Source organism: Erpetoichthys calabaricus, chromosome 12 (assembly GCF_900747795.2).
Source record: "Erpetoichthys calabaricus chromosome 12, fErpCal1.3, whole genome shotgun sequence".
Classification (NCBI taxonomy): Eukaryota; Metazoa; Chordata; class Cladistia; order Polypteriformes; family Polypteridae; genus Erpetoichthys; species Erpetoichthys calabaricus.
Genome location: NC_041405.2, coordinates 44,011,369 through 44,035,204, shown reverse-complemented (window position 1 = coordinate 44,035,204; position 23,836 = coordinate 44,011,369). Strand labels below are relative to the sequence as shown.

The following is a 23,836-nucleotide window of genomic DNA, read 5'->3' as shown; positions in this document are numbered from 1 at the left end:
ATAGATAGATAGATAGATAGATAGATAGATAGATAGATAGATAGAGTGGAACCTCGGTTCATGACCATAATTTGTTCCAAAACTCTGGTCGTAAACCGATTTGGTCGTGAACCGAAGCAATTTCCCCCATAGGATTGTATGTACATACAATTAATCTGTTCCAGACCATACGAACTGTATGTAAATATATATTTTTTTAAAGTTTTTAAGCACAAATATAGTTGATTAAACCATAGAATGCACAGCATAATAGTAAACAAAATGTAAAAACATTGAATAACACTGAGAAAACCTTGAACAACAGAGAAAACTAACACTGCAATAGTTTGCGCTATAACGCTACCATCCGCTGGCTAAAAACACTTTTTTTAATGAGTTTTAAGCACAGGGAAAAAAATTTGAAAAATTTGAAACATTTGAAAAAAATCTGTAATTTAATAAACCACCAAGAAAAGTAACATTGCAACAATGCACACTACGAACCGATCGCTGTAAACAGAAGTGAAAACAAAATCAAGCCCAGTCCATTCTTTAACTGCCTTCCTACCTTATGCGTCCAGCCCCCTCTCTCTCACTGCCTGTGTGTGTGTGTGCGTCTGTCTCTCGCACTGCCTGTGTATGAGCGTGTCTGTCTCTCTCTCCCGCTGCCTCTATGTGTGTGTGTGTGTCGCGCTCTCTCTCTCTTGCGCGCTGCACAGAAAATGCACAGGGAGAGACTGAACATGTACAAACAGAAAGGGAAACTGGCTTGTTCGTATACCGAGTGTCTGGTTGTGAACCGAGGCAAAAGTTTGGCGAACTTTTTGGTCGTAAACTGATTTGTACGTGTGCCGAGACGTTCGTGAACCGAGGTTCCACTGTAGAACCTGTAGAATAAATAGATAGATACATAAATATATACTTATACACACACACGATGGTCTGAACACACACCAGAATGACTAGAAAAAGAAATACATTTTTAAAAAATGTATGTGGTATGTTAAACTAGCATGGACAGCATTGAGATACATTTGTTTAATTTCTGTATCATTAATAAACATGTCACATTGTGACACTTATGTGCTAAACACAAAGAACAGTGTTTGATATTCAATAAGGAGAAAAAAAAACATTGGAAAACATTCATTCTTTGATAGGCTGCATTCCCTCACCCTCTGTAAAAATAGATAAATGCCCCTGAATTGTGCACTGCTGGTTAAAAGTTGCAGCTTCAGACAAACATAACGAGCTCCTTTTGCAAAGGTGAATCTTGGGTATCATCAAAAGACGCGCACCCTTCAGACTACTTGCATCTACCAGCAAAAACATTCAAGGAAACAGATAGAATCACTCGTGACTGCTCAAACACATTAAACGCAGCTCCGAGCCAGACTTCTCAGCGCTGCCTGGGGCCAGAAGACATAACGTCACTGCCTGTCTCTCTCTTTATCTAAACTGGGGCACCCTGAGTCTTTAAATATTTCACAAATGAAACGACTGAATTTGAAATTCATATACAGTAGTAATGATTAGCAAGTGCCGCATCATTATTTTATTTTTGGCAGGTTCATTTCTCCACAGCAGCTTAGTAGAATAACTAGATATACTGTATAGCATGTTTGACTGACTGTGAGTTAAGTACAAAGTTAACATGATACAAAATCCAATTTTGAAGTAGAGCACAAGCAGCTTAGCACTAGAATTAGTTCCATGGCTTGATGAAAACTTTCAATATAGAAAAAAAAAGGAAATGGCTTGATGGGCCCGTGAATAGTGAAATGCTACTTTGTGTCATGGGATAGCAGTTCAGTACTGTGGATGGGGTTGCCTAAACTAAAATTAAGTCTTTAAAAATCTTTCATTATTTTCTTTTCAGTGATGCGGCCACCCATACCACTCACTAAGTAAATTATTAGGAACACCTGTACATCCGCTTATGCATGGGATTATATAATAAGCCAATCATGTGGCAGTAGCACAGTATAGAAAACAATTCAGATACAGACCAGGGACTTCAAGTTAATGTTCACATGAAACATCAGCATAGGGGAAACAAGTGATCAGAATGATTTTGACCATGGCATAAATGGTAGCACCAGAACGGCTGCTTTGAGTATTTCTGCAACGGCTGATCTCCTAGGATTTTCATGGACAAAAGTCTCTAGAGTTTCTTTAGAATGGTGCGAAAAACAAAACTCATCCAGTGAGCAGATGTTTTGCTGACAGAAATGCCTTATTGATGAGAGATGTTTGAGGAGAATGGCCAAAGTGGTCCGAGCTGACAGAAAGGCTACAGTCACTAAGACAATCCCTCTGTACAACTATGGTGAGCAGAAAAGCATCACAGAATTTACAACACATCGAACCTTGAGGCAGCTGGGCTACAACAGCAGAAGACCATTTTGGGATGCACTCCTGTTGGCCAAGAACAAAAAGCTGAGACTGCAATGGGCGCAGGCTCACCAAAAATGGCCAGTTGAAGACTGATAAAGCATAGCCTTGCCTGATGAATCTCAATTTCTGCTGAGGGTCACAATTTGGAGCCAGCAGCAGGAGTCCATGCACCCAACCTGCCTTGTGGCAACCGTCCAGGCTTCTGGTAGTGGCTAGAGAAGTGGTGCTAAAATGGTGCGCATGATCTTGCGCTCTCAGTTGCGGAGTACAACCAGATGCAGGTTGCAGTGTCTCGACATGTCAGGAGGCAGCTGCTCTACCAGCCAATGGAGTTCTGCAGCTTTGTGATTGCATATGTATGAGGCTGATTAGCACGCTCCATATATGGATGTTTCAGGGTGGTGATTGAAGTGTGCTCACATATGCATATTTATAAGGTGACTGTGATTAAGGGTTAATTGGGCAGAAATGTGCGTACGGCAAGTTTTATAAATGAGACCCCAGATCTGAATTCAATAGAACACCTTTGGAATGTGGTAGAATGGAAGATTTGCAGCATGGTGATTGTGTAGCTGTCAAATCCGTCAAACACCCAGAATTAGTATAACGTTATAATGTCTCAGTAATTTGCTCAGTGAGTGTATGTGTTGGCTGTGGTTGATAAAATGAGCCTCACTGATATGTGAATTTCCCATTGGGATTAATAAAGTATCTATCTATCTATCTATCTATCTATCTATCTATCTATCTATCTATCTATCTATCTATCTATCTATCTATCTATCTATCTATCTATCTATCTATCTATCTATCTATCTATCTATCTATCTATCTATCTATTGATATTTCTCTTAAAAATGGTGATTTCTGTCTTTTAAAAAAGCTACAAGATATCAGATATACTTGTATGGCAGAATGGCAGTCATATTCTATTGTTGTTGAACAGAAAGGAAAGTAGCTGCCAATCGCTACAATTACAGCATGCAAGAGCAAAAAGTCAGACATGGTCACAGGTTCAAAAATCAGACAGGAGCAGGAGAAGAACAGGATGTGAAAAAGGTATTAGAAAATAGAAGAAGAGCAGTGTAAGTAAAAGCCAACTTTGAATTCTCAGAAGGCTGACCCTTTTCACTTAGTGTCATACACAGTAACGCAGTGTTTTTCAACATTTTTTAATAGTGGCATGCTTAAGTCATTTATTTGATTTTTACGGCATCCCTAGTCAGTTTTCTATTTCGTCTGCGTCTCAATATCACCATCTCCAAAAGTTTCCATAGTTATAAATTTATTAATTTCTTTAAGGACACATCAATCACAGACAATCATGAAATAAACATAACAGACTAACTAGTTTGTCACTGTAACTTTTCAATGAGATATTTGGGCTTGACGTGATTAATCTTTTTAATATTACGTGGATTACAGGAGAGATATACAGTACTCTCATTACTTTTAATTTGTACAGGTAAGCAGAGAACATATTAACTCACACAGCTAAGACGTTGAAGATTGTAACATGAAAACTTCATCAAAAGGCACTTCTTATTTTTCAATTTCAAACTGCCATAAGTATGCATTTCAATTAATTTCTCTTCGCTTGTTAAAACTAAGCTTAGAATGGCTGGATACCGAATCAATAAATGGGCTCCTCCATCAGTTGTAGTATTCAGTATGTAAGTTTGGAAAATAATACTTCCTACAGGATTTTTTTCCAGTACTTCAAGATGCTCATAGATCAGTGGCATAATCTCTTTATTCTCTGTCGCAGCAACGTATGGTAACAATGCTTAACTTCTCTCTCAGTGCTTTGATTTTGTCAGTCAATGATAAGATATTTTCAGCTTTTCCTTACATGTTGGACTTAATCTTGTTTAAATGTTCAAAGATATCAACTAAGTATAATAATTTTGCAATCCAAGTGTTATCTGATAGTGACATGCAAAATTCTTCTTGCTTCTTAAGTGTGAAAAAATATCATCGTTCAGTTCAAACACTTATAACTACATTTTGCCTTTAAGAAGTTCATCCTACTTTTATGTGAAGAAGATTAACATGCTGTAGCCATCAGACAGGGGGTGCCCCAACTCCCCAAACACCCGACAGAAAGGCTCAGACACGAGTCACAGTAAACGAGAGGATTTATTTAGTGTGAAACTCTTCCTTGTAAGAGATTCCCACCCCACAATTACAGTCATAGTTCTAAAGCACACAGCAACACTTTGTTTTGCTTTCTCCTCTGTCGTCCTCTCTGTTCCCCTGTTTTTGCCCCTCTAACTCCACTCCTCCAAGTAAGTGTTGTCCTCCTTCTCCTGACTCTGGCTCCCGATGTTTTGGCAGGCGACTTCTTTTATGTAACACCTGGTACCACGTCCAGTGTTGAGAAGCTGTGGTTTGGATGCACTTCTGGGTGCAGTGGGAACCCAAAAAAGTAAGGCTTGCCAATCCCCATAGCCTCCTCTAGCGGCACCCATGGAACCCAGCAGGTTTGAGCTGTACAACTCCAGTTCTCATAAAGCCTTTTGGGAATCTGGGGCACCACCGCAACCCTGAGGGCCTGCCATGTAGCACTATTTTGGAGACATGCCCTGTGCATACTGTCTACCCTCGCCTTTCGAAGCTGAGCAAGGTTCTCGGCTGTGCCTCACAATGCTTTACTCCAATTTCTTCACATATCTTTTGCAAACAGATGTGATTTAAAAGACCTGCTTTTTATATAGTTAACCATTTTTACAACTGTGTATAATACAGTTTTCAACTCATTTTTGAGTGTTTTCCCAACCAGCACTTTATAGTGGACAGAGCAATGTGTCATCACTACATCGCTGTTTCTTTCTTAACTTACGATAGTAATAGGGTGTTGTAATGTGTTAGCCATTATGGATGTAGTGAGATTGCCTGAAGAAGGGGCCTGAGTTGCCTCGGAAGTCTGCATATTGTAATCTTTCTAGTTAACCAATTAAAGGTGTCATTTTGGTTAACGTCTTACTTCACTTAAGATACAAATCATTTCACTGAACCAGCCATTGATGGAGCCCCATCTCTACAAATTTCCACACAACATTTCCAACACAAACCATGACCTTCTAAATATGAACTTAATACGGTAAATATACAGTATCTTAGTCTGTTGTTGTATTTTTAAGTTCTTTACAGCTACTGTTCTAGAAAAGTATTTTAGAATTATGAACATAGTAAATGAAATCCAGCAGTTGAGTCTTCCTGCCAGGGCCACACAAACTTTCTTCTTAGCCCGCTGACATATCATAAATCCATCTGCCAATGGTCTTATCTCAGAGAGGAATTGTTTAACCTCATTTCTGCTTCATTCCCCAAAAAAGGTCTTAAGTATGGCACTACAAGAAAGGGAGAATTAAAGTCTTTGCTTCTGTGTGAGGAGTCATCTTTTTAGCAATTAACTCAGCTACTAAGTAACTGGCCCCTCGAGCTTTACTAGAAACTTTGGAGAACCTCTGACTCTGTTTTCTTTGCTTATTTAAAAGTAGCTTGAAGTATGCTCTAGGTTTGTTAGTAAGATGGCTACGTTTCAGAGTGAAATGTCTTTTTAATTTTCTGTTGACAATTTATCATCACAGATAATACATTTTGGTATGCAACTGACTATATCCTCACACATAGTAAATCCCAGATCTAATTAACTGTCCAAACACAAATGTTTTTGCTTTAAGATGGAACAATTTGTAATGACCTGCAGGTTCGAGAATAGATTTTACCCTTTTACTCAAAGCTAGTGGTAATTAGTCCTGAAAAGGATTGTTGGTTTGATCAGTGGTCAGACCCGCTACCGCCTTTCCTTGGCCACTTTTCTTTGCCAAAAATGTCTTCTGATGCTCCATACACTCCGTGCTGCTTCATCCCTTTTGCCAGCATCTGGCCTCACCTCACTCTGCATACTCAGTGTCATGCTATCTCAAGGCTCCACAAGCCAACACAAGGCCAGGGTCCACATCTGAGGCCCACCAGTGGCCAAGCACAGAGGGCAATGGGCTTCAACAGCATAGAGCTGGGCAAGAAGTGCTCTTTAAGTGTTGTGTGCATGTGCCCTCACTTCACAACGCACATGAAGCAGCTTTTGTGGCATGCTTCTCCAGGTAGTCCTGGCTCTGTCTGATAATTCTCGATTACCTGAGGAATAGGTTCCTCTCAGGACTGGGCCCAGAGTGCCGTGAGTTATTTCTCTTTTAGTTGCACTTCTATCTTTGCCATCTTTTTCACTTTCACCACTATCATTTGGATATTTTCATTCAGTAATAGCAAACTTATCCCCCTCTTAGGTTTAAGCGTAGATTACAGGTTGTCATATGTTATAAATGTGCTGTAGGTTAGAGCTCTTAGAAGAGAGTGAGATATTTTAAAAGCAGTATTCCAAGAGTAAAAGAGGTCATGTTTCCAAAAGACGTCATATAGATAAAGGACTGTAGGCCTTTATGCAAAGCAGCACATGGAGCATCGAGAGGAGTCAGATGAGGTGGCTCGGGCATCTGATCAGGATGCCTCCCTGGTGAGGTGTTCCGGCACGTCTAACCGGGAGGAGGCCCCGGGGAAGACCCAGGACACGTTGGAGGGACATGTCTCTCGACTGGCCTGGGAACGCCTTGGGATTCTCCCGGAAGAGCTAGAAGAAGTGGCCGGGGAGAGGGAAGTCTGGGCATCTCTGCTCAAGCTGCTGCCCCCGCGACCCAACCTCGGATAAGCGGGAGACAATGGATGGATGGATGGAGCACATGGAGCGGTGATTGGATTTCTATAGAAAGAGAACAAGAGGATGGGACAGAAAGTCTAGGCCACATCAAATGGAATGGCCAAAGCCCCAAGCCAACCAAAATATCTCTGAATGTGCTGATATCCTGAGCTCAGAATGGAAAGGACTACCAGTTTGAAACCAGTTCCTTACTTAGTGCTTCCTGTCTGGGTGAATTAGCAGACAGTGATATTAAAGGACTAGCTTGTTTTATTTTAAAGAAACTAACACACATAACACACATTGTCAACAGGGAGATCAGTAAAGTTGCTGGCACTACCTCTTTACAGTTCAAATGTTGTGGGGTTCAAATCCCAACTCAAGTACTGTGTACAAGCAGTCTACACATTCTCCCTGCATCTTTATGGCTCCAGTTTCATGTGTGTTAGGATAACTGATAACTGACCCCAAAACAGTGCTAATGGCCTGCAATGGAGTACTAGCCCATCCCAAGCTGGTTCCTGTCTTGTGCTGAAGGTTCTGGCATACCATAGGCTCCAGTCCCTCCCCTGAACTGAGTAAAGCAGGTTTTCTAATGAACGGATGGATGGGATTTTGCAAGTGTTTGTTTTGCCTTGATGGGGCTGTCCTCCAGTTTTAATGTGCACTAACTCTGGACCATTGACTTCCATTGTAAAAAGAATTAGCCTACAGTGTGATGCTAATACCACTAACTAGAACTGAAAAGTGTGGTATATCCTCATTTCAGGATCACAAAATCACTGTGAAATGTGGCTGAACTATAACTTTATTGGCTATGCAGACTGTTTTACTTTCACAATATGACAAAAGATAAATGAATTCCATCCGAGGGGACTTCTCAACTTGTATTCCATTAGCGATAATTCCTTAAAGTGCTTATTTTAAAAGGTATTAAACAATTAGGCTTTTCCTTTCTATTTTGACCCAATCGTGTATGCTGAAAGCGTGAAAAACCCTCTGAGGACTGGCAGAAGGCTTTGCTTTTGCCGCAGTCGGAGTAGGAAATAAGATCTGCCACATCAAACGTGTTTTGGTAACGCTTGATGCTGCGGAGCAACAGATTCTGACAGCTCCAGACCGTCAGATGAAGTGAACGTCTTGTTTCTTTGTATGAGAGGGGCTCACTTTCAGGGGTTCACTATATTGCATGAGGGACTCAGGACTTGTAAATTAACAGAGATGCTTTCCTAGTATATAATACCTTTAAAAATCTCCACAGTATACAATTCACTGAGCATGGATTCTCTACAATGTGAGCAAAAAGAACCTGCCTGCACATCCATTCTTCCTTCCTTCCTTCCATCCGTCCATCTTTTTTTTCTTTATATTTAATTGATTTTTTTAAAAATATATAACATTCCATACAATCAAGTCAAACTTAACAAAACTAAATTCAAATCAACACCCACCCATGAGAAAGAGAGGAAGACCAGCAGCTAGAGTAAGTAGTAAAGAGAGAAAAGGAGTCTTTCTCCCCAATATAAATGGTTATTCTAAAATATTATTGATTAGATCCTTCCAGGTTTTAAAAAAGGTTTTGAACAGATCCTCTAAGAGAGATTTAGATTTTTTTAAATTTCAAATATTATATAACATCAGTTAGCCACTGGCTTAAAAGAGGTGAGTTAGGATTCTTCAAGTTGAGCAAGATAAGTCTATGTGCTAATAATGAAATAAAGCTAATTACAGTTTGTTTTTCCTCCTCCACTTTAAGCCCATCCGTCCGTCCGTCCGTCCGTCCGTCCGTCCGTCTTCCAATGGGCTAATCCACTTCAAAGTTGTGGGGTCTTTTTATTCAACTAAGTCACATGTGTTGAACTTAGATCTTTATTGGCCACAGTTTCTGCAGTGTTATATTACAACCACTTTATTTATTAGCAACCCATGACTGTCACTAATGGGACAAACATTTTCTGTGTTAATTGTGTCTGTCTTGCTTTTTAATAAACCTTCATTGTTTTCCTCAGCCAAAAAATAATGAAAAGCAAAGTGAGCAAACACATCTTACTAACTTGATCTCATTGGCAACTATGTGTGCTTCAAACAATATCTGTTCTAATAAAGTATTGAAAAAGAAAAAAAGTCACGTTCTGAAAAGTATTCATCTGTTCTGGGTCACAAAACATTTGGAAAGTGCACCCATGAAAAAAAAGTCAAACATTTTGGAAATATCTGATTAGGCAGTCACAGAAATAAATAAAAAAGTACTGGCTTAAAATTCAGAAAATTGTTGGTGCTCCAGAAAACTCAAATGAGACCCGCTGAGTTAGCTGGTCATTGCATCTCATTATTGAATCTTAAAAATTAAGTCAATTGAAATCAAGGCAAAGTAATGTCTGTCCCATTAGATGCGGCAATTGATTAATAATTAAGAACTTGGCTAAAACAAAGATCTGCAGCCATTGTGGCCCACCAGGATCTGAGTTTGACACCTCTGATTAGCCATTAAAGATGTTCCTTATGCTTCCTTTGAACAGGACAGCACAGCTCTATCACTGCTATCTGATTGGCACCGCCATGCCCTCTGCAATGCCTCAACTCTTTCTCTCCGTTGTTCACATAAGCATTCAGAGTGTCCTTGCTGCCTTAACATCTAATGGAAGATAAAACCCTGGAAAATGTTTTGGCAACAGAAAATGAGGCCTTGTCATGGTTTCAACTCAATAATAAAGCTAGGCACAGAAGGAAGTTTTGGTGTGGGTAACCACGGGAAAGCACCTCTTCACTCAGAGGACAATTGATACACAGAAAAAATTATGAAGACGTGTGGTAAAAAATAAGACTTTCGAAACTTAACTTGATCTTATTTAGGAGAAGTAAGGTGAATAGAACTGGTGAGCTTGTTGAGCTGAATGGCCTGCTGTCGTTCGACTTTTTCTAAAGTTTGAATAGTTTCAAGATGTAATTGACAAGGAGCAGATTCAGTCTGTTCAAGTCAGCTGTGTAACTTGCATTGTATTGTAATTGTTTTAGAAGGTACATAGAATGAAAGACACTGTATGAAGGAAAAATGGACTTATTGTTAGAAGTGATGGAATGTCATCATATGATAGGTGGTTAAGTATGTTAAAATGGTCCTTATTGATTTATCAATTTGGGTTGCATGAATTTAAAAAGTTGTCCATTTATCCTGCCTTTAGAGAGTTGGTGTCTGTCCTTGTGGCACTAAACGCAAGGCTGGAAGCAACCCTAGATGGGGCACTAGTCCACTGAGAAATTCTGAGTTGCCACTTAGCATGTGCATAACTTTGAGAGGAAAAATGGAGTATCTGAAGGACAATGCACATGAATGTGGGGAGACCATGCAGGTGCTACACAGACAATATTCGGGCTATGATGGTAGGTGGCTTAGGCCTCTGGAGCTGTTAGACTGTGATCATTCACAAAGAAAAGGGTCCATGCCATAAGATTTAGGACAAGAGGGCACTGTGAGAAACCTGCTCTCTATTCATATTTTGGAGAAGAATCTAATAACTGGAATAGTTAATTCTTAAAGGAGGCTTTTACAGCTTGACATCCTCTATCTTTGCATGATGGAAATTTCATTATGGAATTTGTGTCATGGTTATCTGAGCGCCTTTTGCAGGTCACATCAGGCAAATGAGAATGCTAAACGATAACTGTAATTGAGTGCAGGGAGCATTGAAAGCAGGTCATGTGAGAAGGAGAGTTTTTGATTTGTTTGGAGTACAAGGAGATGTTAACTACTTGTCTAAGGTGTGGGAAGCATTTGGCAAAACAGAAGTTTGAATTTAGAGTGGATGATGTTGGATGGGGAACAAACCAAGAGCAGGGATTTTTTATTATTTGCAAATTTCGTGTTTTTAGAAGCAAACTTTTGCCAAGAGCCTAGGAGACTCAAAAAGTATGGAACGGACGCCTTGCTTTATATCCATGCATACTCTCCAACGTTTTCAGGATAGCACCATTCTCTGTATGGAGTTTCCCAATATCTTTGTGGCTTTTCTTCAAGTATGATGTTTTTTTCTCCATGTTTGACTCCTCAGTGACCCCAGCATGAGCATGTGAGTTTATGTCCTGTTATTGGACATCTATCTATCTATCTATCTATCTATCTATCTATCTATCTATCTATCTATCTATCTATCTATCTATCTATCTATCTATCTATCTATCTATCTATCTATCTATCTATCTATCTATCTATCTATCTATCTATCTATCTATCTATCTATCTATCTATCTATCTATCTATCTATCTATCTATTGTGGCGGACGGCTGGGACCCATGCCCGGCTGGAATGCCCCTTCAACACTAGATCTGGGGGAGCAGCCATGGGATGCACACTACGTCCCCTGGAACACTTGGTGGCAGCATTGGGGCCTGTTTTATGGAACACCAGAGCTCATCCTGGTTGGGCTCCGTGGCCACCGCCAGGGGGAGCTGCAAGACTTCCTAAGCCCTTGTGGGCGGCAATGCCGCCACACCCGGAAGTGCAGCTTAATTTAGGTTAATTACCACCTGAAGCACTTCGGGTGGGCTATAAAGGGAGCCACTACTCAGGGTGCCAGAGTCGGGAGGAGGAGGACAAAGCTGCCCTGGAAGGAGTGGAGGAAAAGAAGATTGTGATTTGGGGTGTGATTTACTTTTGTGTGTTTTGGGACTGTGTTAGGGCAGATGTCATCCATGGCTGAAGAAAAAATAAAACTATTTGTTTATTTTGCCCGTGCCTCTGGTGTCAGTCTGTGTCGGGTTGGCGCCTGCCTATCTATCTATCTATCTATCTATCTATCTATCTATCTATCTATCTATCTATCTATCTATCTATCTATCTATCTATCTATCTATCTATCTATCTATCTATCTATCTATCTATCTGTCTGTCTGTCTGTCTGTCTGTCTGTCTGTCTGTCTGTCTGTCTGTCTGTCTGTCTGTCTGTCTGTCTGTCTATCTATCTATCTATCTATCTATCTATCTATCTATCTATCTATCTATCTATCTATCTATCTATCTAATGAATTGGAGGGACTCACCTGACAACTTTAAGGTTCAACACTTTATCCACTAAGCCACTTGACAAAACTAAATGAAATTACTTACATTTACTTATTTGGCCATTTGAGAGGTATAACTGGTTACATTTCTTTTGCTTGGAGCAAAGGACTTGGTCAGGGTGACGCAGTATCACTAGTGGAATTAGAGCCCACAACCTCAGAGTCTGAAGTCCAAAGCCTTAAATACAAAGCCCCGCCGCCTTCATCCTTTTATAGAGCATGCTCAGAATACAGGACTTTCAAGTACAATGGTGCCCGTCAGCTATGATCTTACAAGAACGTCATGTCTAAATGGACAGTATCCCTTGAGGATGGCTTTTTAAGGAAAAACTTTCTATTGTTAGAATGTCTCACAGGTAATGTAAAACTTTTCTTATTTAGCCTTTTTGCAATTCATTGTGCTTCATTGCTACAGATGTCTTGATTTAGTTATTAGATTCATTTAACTACAAAAGAACACAAAGAGTAAACTATAAAACAGCAAATGGTAAGTGAGGTAGAAAGAGATGATGGCCACAGTGGCTCTTAAAAAAAATAGGCAGCAAAATTAAGAAAGACAGTTAACACACAAAGAAAGGTTCTGGAAGAGAATACTGGAGACCATAAGGTTACACAAAGACCACAATGACTCAATGATGAGGTGACAACAAATTGAGAAAGAGGAGAACGAGGACATGGAAAGGCAACTAACAGAAATAAGAAAATGGAGACATGATGCCTTTTACATGACCCTGTGGATGGTCATCCACCATTGCATTCATTGTTTTTTTCATCCCATTAAATCCCACTCAGGTTTGTAGGATCCCTCATCAATCTCAGCAGAATTGGGTTTAGTGCAAAAACCATCGACAGATGGCATGTCAATCTAAGGGTGTAGCCTGGCATACATCCACAACAGACCGATTTAAACTCGTTGGTTAATCTCACTGGAATATTGGAGTAAAACTAAAAAACATGGAGGAAAAAACAACACAAATAATGAGAAAACATGCTAACTCCATTTAGGGAGGACCCAGGCTGATACCCGAAAGCTTTGAGGCAACAGCGCCAGCCACTGAGAAAAGCTGGCCACACTACAGATGGTGAGTGCAGTGTAATTTGTAACTTGGTCTACCTTCCAAATGTGTGATGCTAGATACAATAATGAATATTAGCATGCAAACGGCACAAAGTCTAATATTGGCTACTGGACTGAAGAAAAAACATTATATTAAGTCAATGTTATTAAGTTCCTTGAGAAAGCTTCTTTGATAAGGGAGGTTTAAATTGATGGAGTTCCTTGTGCTCGAGCTTATTCCTATCTTTACAATGTATTGACACATGTCCTATATAAGATAATGGCTCAAGGTTGATTTTTCTTGCAGATTTTTTTGTGATTGTGCTTAGTGTCACAAAATAAAAACCACTTGACTGGGCCATTGTCTTGTGGTGACTAAGAAAATGAGACCAGCATGTCAGCACAAGCACAAACAGACAGATAGGGGAGATGGCTGACCGGCCTTATGAGTTACTGATGGTATAAGGCCGGACCATTGAGTAACACTATCAAATTGTACACTTGTCTGTTATGACTAATGATTTTTCATTTAACATGGTCTGCGTAGAATCAGCCATGCAAAATATATAAAGAAAGTGTAAGAGATTATGTATAGAGCAGGGGTGGGCAATGTCGGTCCTGGAGAGCCGCAGTATGTGCAGGTTTTTGTTCCAACCCAGTTCCTTAACGAGAACTCAATTATTGCTGATGAAGCACATATTGCTTAAGTGACATTTTGATGCTTCATTTTAGTGGTCTCGCTTGTTAAGGTTCTCCAACCTTAATTGCTTATTTCAATCTTAAACTGCTGCAGTGTTTTAATTGCTCCTTATTAGCAATAAGATGTAAAAGACAAAGCAGCCAGCAGTTCTCCAGCTAGCTTTTTTCCAATTACATCTGTGTGTGTTCATCATGCACTGTTTGATTTAATAAAACACTTAATAGAAAAACGTGACAGACTGAAAATGATCTGTTTTAGGCTTCAAATCATTTGGATGATATCCTTGGAAAGGAACAAAATCTACGTATAAGAGCCTTACATTGCACAGACTAACAAGCCATAAAATTAAATAAGGTCTGAGATTGGCAATGATTGGTTTCTAATTAAGCAATTGGGTTGGAATGAAAACCTGTAGCCACTGAGGCTCATCAGGACAGACATGGCCTACCCCTGGTATAGAGGAAGGAGTGTACCTGCTCCAAGATGGCATTGATCCTTTCGACTTCACAGTCTATTAAGTAACGCTTCTCCTGTCTTCTGTCCATCTCCTCAATGATGCGTCGAAACTCCTGGGCATCGGTTATGCTGCCCACGGACCGTGCCGTTACCTGCCAGTTGTTTGTAACAGCCGACTCCATGATCGCTTGGAGAATGGAGAACCCTAAGAAGAGAGAGAGAGATGGCTTATTTTGAGAAAGAGCTTGGACGCCTGGTTGGCTCAAATACCTAAGACAAATGAAAATGTAAATGCAAGCAGATGCCTTAATTTCTGACTTAAAATTCAAGAAATGTATCAGGCAGGTCTTTGATCAGCCACACTTGAACAGGATGTGGTGGGCGATGGCCACACCATTCAAGTACAGCTTTGCCCTTTAATTTTGGAAATGACTTCCCATGCAATGTTAATGCTGAGCAGTATTATTTTATGTTGTATTCTCTTAGAAAAGCAATATTTGTACAGTATAAGCTGCACTGGATGGCTTCCTGTTCATGCTTTGTTCCTCCGTTGTGTCTGCTCATTCTGTTCAGGGTCATTGGGAGCTGCTGCCTGGTCAAACTCCCACACACAACTGTATGTCTATGGGGTGCGGGGAAGGCGGCTGGGGCACCTGGAGGGAAACCCACACAGACTCAAAAAAATACAGACTCCACAAAGGGGGATTTGGACCCCGGACTCTACAGCTGTGAGACAGCAGTGCAAAGCAATTAAACATTGTGTGTTTAAGCCCTAATATAAAGTTATTCTGAATCTTAAAAAAGACTGTCCAGCATTTTATAAAAGTAGGTCATTTAGAAGTATGGAGTTAATCATCAAGACAGAAATTTAGAAGTATAAATAGTGTGGAAAGTAAGGCTTACGACAGTAACATTCAGAGGAGAAAGATGGACCCTCATTCCAGAAGATCCCCTTTTATTCAAGGAATTAATGCCAGGCCAATCCTATATAATCACGCTCTATCAGGAGGCTGAGCTCAGTCACTCTCGCTTAGATTAAGTTGAAGAAAGAGATGCCAGATTTCATCAATGGCACCCTCTTATTCTTATTATAGGAAACTACTGCATCAAATCACTATCATCTTCTATTATACAAAACAGCTGCCAGACTCAGTCAGCGTAATCAGTATCATCCGCCTTATTTATGAAAGTGACGTAGCAGGTTCAATTACAATTCTCCAATTATTTATTTGAAAGAAAATAATGAGCTCACTTAGCATCAGGCACACCCCGTGGAAGAATGAGATGCCAGGCTGCTAGCGGTAGCTTGTTATTAAATAGAAATGTGTATGTATGGAGGGGGGGGAGGGGCGTGTTGGGGGGCTTGAGTACCAGTCTCTTCAGTTCTGCAGATGCCAAACAGGAAATCAATCAACCAACCAATCAATCAATCAATCACTTCATAGAGAGCACTTTTCATTGTAAACTCTCTCCCACCGGACTTTAAACGAAGGACAAATTAGTTTCAAACAAATATTTAATCAAAAGAAAATGTCAAGCTTAATCACTATAAGCCAACTCCTTGATTAAAAAAGCCTCACTAAATTACAGGATGAGCCTTCTTTTAAAAATGCAAGGTTGTTTCCGTCTCAATTTATGCCTCTTAAAAAACAGATACATATAACATACATGGAACATACAGTACAGATAGATATCAAATAACACGACGTAAACTGACACGCTCACACTGGGGTCAATGAGGAGTTAAACAAGAAGAAAAAACATAATACCTGATAAAAAGCCTAACAGATATGGGGGAAACTCCGTACAGAGAATGGCCAGGCAGAGACAGACAGACAGACAGACAGACAGACAGACAGACAGACAGACAGACAGACAGACAGACAGACAGACAGACAGACAGACAGACAGATAGATAGATAGATAGATAGATAGATAGATAGATAAGCATGCTGTACATTGGATAGAAAATATGTAAGGGATAACAAATAGCACATAGAAGGATGGCTATCTATCTATCTAGTGTTTCTGCTTCACAGATTGAGAACACAGATCCTTAATTTCAATCCCACCCCCAGATGTTGCACGTTTGATGTTTGCTTGTGTCTGCATATGTTTTTCCTCCAGATACTCCAGTTGTCCTCCCACTTCCCAAAGATTTGCATGTTTATTCTTAATTGGTGATTCTAAATTGATCCTCAGGGGCAGTGGCTGTGTGCATGAGATTGTCCTTTGATGAATGTCACCCATTTTTGTGCTGATTCCTCTCTTGCACTTTTCTTATCAGTAGATGATTTAGCGCCCATGACTTTGAAATGTATTCTGCTTACTTTATATATATCTACAATAAAATAAAACCCTACTGTGTGTGTGTGTACGTGCGTGCATGTGTGTGTGTTCGCTCTCTCTGAACAATCTGATTGGTCAGTTTGGTTTTGCTTGTTTAGTTAAATGTGATCAAGACAGGAAGCTCTGGACAAAAAAGGATGAGGCACACAATCACCAGTTTATCCAGGCGTGAGGCGTCCTTCTTCTTTATGCTGCTTCCCCAGCACACCACTGCGTATAAGAGGGTGCTCACCACAACCATCTGATAGAATATCTGCAGCATCTTATTAATATACTTATTATTAATATACAGAGGGAAAGCATTGGAGGATCGCTGAAAGTCACCTTCAAAGACAGGTGAGTATTTGCAAGACAACAAATTATGTTTTCACAGTGGGTAATGCGAGCGTGTCTACCATCGGTGGTAGTCATAAAATGGACATGAGACAATCAAGACATCTCAGAATGACAGAAACTGGGAAGTAGATAGTGTGTTCTGACTTTTCTCTCATGGCTAGCATTATATTTTTGAGCAATTTACAGCAGCTCTTCTGTAGAATCAGACCAGATGGGTTAACCCTTGCTCCCCACATACATCACTGAGCCTTGGATGCCTATGTCCCTGTTGCCGGTACACCGATTATCCTTCTTTGGGCCACTTTTGGTAGGTACTAACCACGGAATGCTGGGAACACCCTATAAGACCTGCCATTTTGGAGATACTCTGACCCATTCGTATAGCTATCACAGTATGGCCCTTGTCAGAGTTGCTTGGATCCTTTTGCTTGATCATTTTTCCTTCTTTCAACACATCAACTTTAAGAACGGACTGTTCATTTACTACCTGATATTTCCTGCCCCTTGACAGATGCCATGGTAAGGAGCTAATCAATGCCTGCTAGTTATTTTAATGCTGTGGCCGATCAGAGAATAATGTATTTTTACCACAGATATATATACAGTATATATGAAACATATAGGTGGCAATGTGTTAAAGATAGACTTGAGAAGAGGACGTCTTTATGTGGCCTAGTTTCGCCCTCAGTCTCTCAGTCACACAACCCATACCCTAATTTCAACAAATAGGCCAGAAAATCTCACACTGCTGACTTGATGTTCTGTCTCTTTCTAGCCTTATACTGCTAATTTATGAATTAATCAACTTCTGAATTGTCATTGTCAGTGTTGCTGCCAAGTCTGCTATGAGATGTGACTGGTAACATAATTTTAATAAAAAAATAGCATTAATGAAATCTGTATAAAAATGACAGTTCTTTGAATTGGTAATGGCTAATTTTATAATAGTAAAGCATTTTATAAACTTGATATTTAAACTTATGATATGCATATTTTATGAAAAATGTCTGTCAATATCCTGATAACTAATTATTTTATACTTGCCTAAGTCATTGTGAATGTCCCCTTGGGATTAATAAAATATCTATCTATCTATCTACAGTGGTGTGAAAAACTATTTGCCCCCTTCCTGATTTCTTATTCTTTTGCATGTTTGTCACACAAAATGTTTCTGATCATCAAACACATTTAACCATTAGTCAAATATAACACAAGTAAACACAAAATGCAGTTTGTAAATGGTGGTTTTTATAATTTAGGGAGAAAAAAAAATCCAAACCTACATGGCCCTGTGTGAAAAAGTAATTGCCCCCTGAACCTAATAACTGGTTGGGCCACCCTTAGCAGCAATAACTGCAATCAAGCGTTTGCGATAACTTGCAATGAGTCTATTACAGCGCTCTGGAGGAATTTTGGCCCACTCATCTTTGCAAAATTGTTGTAATTCAGCTTTATTTGAGGGTTTTCTAGCATGAACCGCCTTTTTAAGGTCATGCCATAGCATCTCAATTGGATTCAGGTCAGGACTTTGACTAGGCCACTCCAAAGTCTTCATTTTGTTTTTCTTCAGCCATTCAGAGGTGGATTTGCTGGTGTGTTTTGGGTCATTGTCCTGTTGCAGCACCCAAGATCGCTTCAGCTTGAGTTGACGAACAGATGGCCGGACATTCTCCTTCAGGATTTTTTGGTAGACAGTAGAATTCATGGTTCCATCTATCACAGCAAGCCTTCCAGGTCCTGAAGCAGCAAAACAACCCCAGACCATCACACTACCACCACCATATTTTACTGTTGGTATGATGTTCTTTTTCTGAAATTCTGTGTTCCTTTTACGCCAGATGTAACGGGACATTTGCCTTCCAAAAAGTTCAACTTTTGACTCATCAGTCCACAAGGTATTTTCCCAAAAGTCTTGGCAATCATGGAGATGTTTCTTAGCAAAATTGAGACGAGCCCTAATGTTCTTTTTGCTTAACAGTGGTTTGCGTCTTGGAAATCTGCCATGCAGGCCGTTTTTGTCCAGTCTCTTTCTTATGGTGGAGTCGTGAACACTGACCTTAATTGAGGCAAGTGAGGCCTGCAGTTCTTTAGACGTTGTCCTGGGGTCTTTTGTGACCTCTCGGATGAGTCGTCTCTGCGCTCTTGGGGTAATTTTGGTCGGCCAGCCACTCCTGGGAAGGTTCACCACTGTTCCATGTTTTTGCCATTTGTGGATAATGGCTCTCACTGTGGTTCGCTGGAGTCCCAAAGCTTTAGAAATGTCTTTATAACCTTTACCAGACTGATAGATCTCAATTACTTCTGTTCTCATTTGTTCCTGAATTTCTTTGGATCTTGGCATGATGTCTAGCTTTTGAGGTGCTTTTGGTCTACTTCTCTGTGTCAGGCAGCTCCTATTTAAGTGATTTCTTGATTGAAACAGGTGTGGCAGTAATCAGGCCTGGGGGTGGCTACGGAAATTGAACTCAGGTGTGATACACCACAGTTAGGTTATTTTTTAACAAGGGGGCAATTACTTTTTCACACAGGGCCATGTAGGTTTGGATTTTTTTTCTCCCTAAATAATAAAAACCATCATTTAAAAACTGCATTTTGTGTTTACTTGTGTTATATTTGACTAATGGTTAAATGTGTTTGATGATCAGAAACATTTTGTGTGACAAACATGCAAAAGAATAAGAAATCAGGAAGGGGGCAAATAGTTTTTCACACCACTCTATCTATCTATCTATCTATCTATCTATCTATCTATCTATCTATCTATCTATCTATCTATCTATCTATCTATCTATCTATCTAAGTCATATTAGAGATACAGCCAGATTAGGAGAATAGGCTGTAACTGTACTGTAAAACATTTTATTTGGCTGTATATAAGAAAACTGTTAACAAAGTGATGTAAGCCAACCTTGTGAACGAAAACCTGTCACATTCTCCATTTCCTTTATGAAAATGAAGTCTCCAATTCAGTCACATTTCATAGTCCACAGGAAGACAAAGAGTATCAGACAATGTCACACACGCCCATAACAATAAATACCAGTCAAGTTTGATCAGCATGGACGCAGAGCTAAGATGCTCTCGTTCACTATCTGTCACATACTCTTGGTAATCAAATTACCAATATGATTCCATTTCATATGATGGACACACCAAGCTTTGTCAGCATCATTACTACTTCATAAATAAATAAAAGGGTAGTGGGCTTGATCACTGTACTCTTGTTGCTGTGCTCAACAATATGAAGGTGCTACCATGAAGCTGGAAGCAGTGCTCAACTAAGTTCAAAGTAGAAATCATTTTATAAGATAGAAAATCTAAGATTGCCTTGTGCCCTGTGTTGGCTGGGATTGGCTCCAGCAGACCCCCGTTACCCTGTGTTCGGATTCAGCGGGTTGGAAAATGGATGGATGGATGAAAAATCTAAGATTATGGTGTAGCGTCTTTGAAGTTGAACTTGTCCTGATTGACTTGCTGTACTTTAATTCTGTCCGGTCCCTTTGGAATGCTGTATTGATAGTTAACATACTGTATAATGTCTGGTGTGTATCAGTCAGCAAGCATAAGAACATAAGAAGTTTGACAAATGAGAGGAGACTATTCAGTCCATCAAACTCATTTGTTTAAGTCATGGCTAAGCTGTCCCAAGCAAGCAAATTTTATTTATAAAAATTCTGTTTTACATAATTCTTACATTGAGGAGTAAGCTGTTCCACAGTCTTGGGCCAGCTATTACAAAGGCACAATCCCTCTTAAGTTTTAATCTGCATAGAGCCCCATAGGTGTCAAGCAAAAAAAAAAATCTGTTTGAACAAATTATGTAACTCATTTGAACTGATTATTTTTAATTTTTTCCCTGACTATTATTTCATTAATTCCTTCGAATAGATTAGTATTATTTTCCCCCTTGCAGTCCAGTTCTTATTACGGACTCCTGTATGGTTTTCCTGGCATAAGGTCCAGTAAACCATAAGTGAACTGTAAGGTTTATGTTAAAATTAGTGAACTGGATGAGGAACTAGTTTGAAGACCACCGTGGTTGAAATGGTTCTTTCGACCTTCAAATGCAGGTGAAGTTCCGAAAATGGATGGAATTTTTTCTGAAAACGTGATATTTCAGAATCAGTGGTGGAAACGTTACTAGAACAAAGGTAAGTTTAAAATCTAGTTGATAATGGCACTGAGCAGCGTAGAATTGATTCAAACTATTGGCTTTCTATACTCTTCTAGTTCAGGTTCATTAAATAGTATACAAGGGAAAAAAATAGCTACTGAAAAAAATAAAAATAATCCATTTCAAGCGCATTATGTATTTGGTCTGAACAAGTTATGTAATTGGTTGAAACAAATCACTAATCTGTTTGAACAGATATTTTTTTTTGCCTGACACCTTCGGGGCTCCATATAACAATGGCTGACATGACAATTTTAATGACCTGGTGGTGGAATGGTGGAAAAGCGCGTCAACAGTATAAGGTGAGTTCAAGCCATTTAAAGCTTCAAAAACAAAACGTACTACTTCAAAATGAATCCTAAACCAAACTGAGAGCCAATGAAGGGAAACTAAAAGTGGAGTGATGTGACTTCTTTTCTTAGTGCCACTCAATTTTAGGGTGGAGTGGTGGCTCTGAGGCTAAGGATCTGCGCTGGTATCCTGAAGGTTGCCGGTTCGAATCCCTGTCACTGCCAAAAGAGATCCTACTCTGCTGAGCCCTTGAGCAAGACCCTTAACCTGTAATTGCTCCAGGGGCGCTGTACAATGGCTGACCCTGCGCTCTGACCCCAAGGGGTATGCGAAAACTAACAAATTTCTAATACGAGAAATCGTATAAGACGAAATAAAGAACAAAAAAAAAAAAAAAAATTGAAATTGATGGCAGGTGAAATGTAATGTAAGTAAATGTAAAGTGTGACATCTAGGAAATAAAAATGATAATAGAAATTGGGAGGTCTGCAAGTTCAGAAGGACCAAGGAGTCAAAGTGGACTCATCACTATCCACATGCAGACAGTGTAAAGAAGCGATCAAATTGCTAAAAGAATGTTAAGTTACTGTACACAGCACGATGTGTGGAGTGCAAGTCCAAGGAGGTTCTGCTCAACCTTTGCAACGTACTAATGAGGCCTCATCTGGAGTACTGTGTGCAGTTTTGGTCTCCTTGTTACAAAAAAGATAAAGAAGAGCTAGAGAAAGCCAAGAGAAGAGTGACCAGGCTGATTTCAGGACTAAGAGTTTTGAGCTATAAGGACAGATCGTAGAAGTTTAACTAATTCAGTTTAAGCAGAATGAGATAAAGAAGTGACATAATGAAGTGTTTCAGGTTAGAAAAGGTGTTAACAGAGTATATCCTATGTGATAGGCGACCGGGGACCTTGCCACACTGGGCTGCCTGGAGAAGAGAAGGACTGGGAGAGAGGCAGTATCTTCTCCGGGATGCAAGAGAGCAGCCCCCCTGGATTGCATAGGGGCCATGGAGCTTGGAAGCTCAACCCTGTGGGGGGCCGTGGCCACCGCCAGGGGGTGCCTGGTTCCAGAGCCATGGACTGCAGCACTTCCACCACACCAGGAAGTGCTGCCAGAACTGGAACCAAGTACACCCAGAGTGCTTCCGGGTGCCACACCAGGAAGTGCTGCAGGAAGGTCATCAGGGAGCACCTGGAGCACATCCAGGGTATTATAAAAGGGGCCACCTTACACCATTCAGGGATGCAAAGCTTGCTGAGGAGGAGTGGAGGAAAAAGACAAAAGGGAATAGAGAAGGAAAGTATTGTGTTTGTGCTTTGGGACTATGTGGTGTACTTGTGGAAATGGGGAAGACATTCTCCATAAGGGAAGAAAATAAAATAAAAAGCTTGTGCTTTTATAACTGTGCCTCCTGCATCTGTCTGTGTCGGGTTTAGTCGCTGGTATAGCGCCATCTACTTCTTACACCTAGTTGTTTCTTTAAAATAAATTCTGCAATAAGAACACAGGAACATGGTTGGAAACATATAATGGGCTGAATTCACACAAATGTTAGAATGTTTTTCTTCATGCAAAGAATCATAGATACATGAGATAAATTACCAAGTAGTATTTTAGATAGTAAGAGTTTAGGGACCTTCACATCTCAATTTGATGTTGTTTTCAACAATCTAAGGGAATACGATAGACAAGCTTGTTGGGTTCAATGATCTGTTCTCATCACAGTTTTCTAATACTCTAATGTGAATATTTCAGACATCCTTACAGTTACATAACTGTGTTGGAATTTTCTGCAATTGGACACACTGTTTGGAATCAAAGAACTGAACTCTTTATGTTCACAGGATTATCGATAAATTGTTTAGATTTAAGACTCTCTGTTCTGCTCTCTGACTGGAGTCCCTGTGAACTATCAAACCAACATTCCAGATGTTCCACCTCAACTATAATCTCTCATTTCATCTAGACAGAGCACCCAGTATCACTAATTCATCTTACTGGGCTGTCAATGCAAGTTCCTTGAGGACCCCTCACATAGTGTTTGCACTGATTGCCGTTATAAAAGCAGCGGGGATGCTGTCATTGTGACCCTATTGCTTTTCAAAAGGACAATTTATTCAATTTGTTTATCTGAATGAAATGCAAGCTGGGTGTTTCCATTTGTTGTTGAGGTAGCCTGTGATCTGCTGAATCAGTGCTGGATGTGGATGGTTAAATGTGAAAGTGCAGTCTTGGTCAGTATTATTTTCCTATGCTTGAAGCTGTAGGACCATGGAAATGTTATTCCTTAATTCAAAGTAAGTGTGTATGAATCAAACAAACAGACATAAGTGCATTTTC

General features: G+C 39.9%; 1 protein-coding gene across 4 annotated transcripts in view; it reads right to left on the bottom strand.

Annotated features, from left to right (window-relative positions):
* The window catches only part of LOC114662111 (glutamate receptor 3), a 410,431-nt gene that overhangs the window by 182,083 nt on the left and 204,512 nt on the right, over window positions 1–23,836 (bottom strand). For all 4 annotated transcript variants that reach the window (XR_007936331.1, XM_028815450.2, XM_028815448.2 and 1 more), the window contains exon 4: window positions 14,365–14,552. Coding sequence is in view for 3 of the 4 variants with exons in the window: in XM_028815450.2 (XP_028671283.1) it covers window positions 14,365–14,552 (188 nt within the window). In the remaining variant the exon portion in view is untranslated. The remainder of the gene's footprint in view (window positions 1–14,364; window positions 14,553–23,836) is intronic.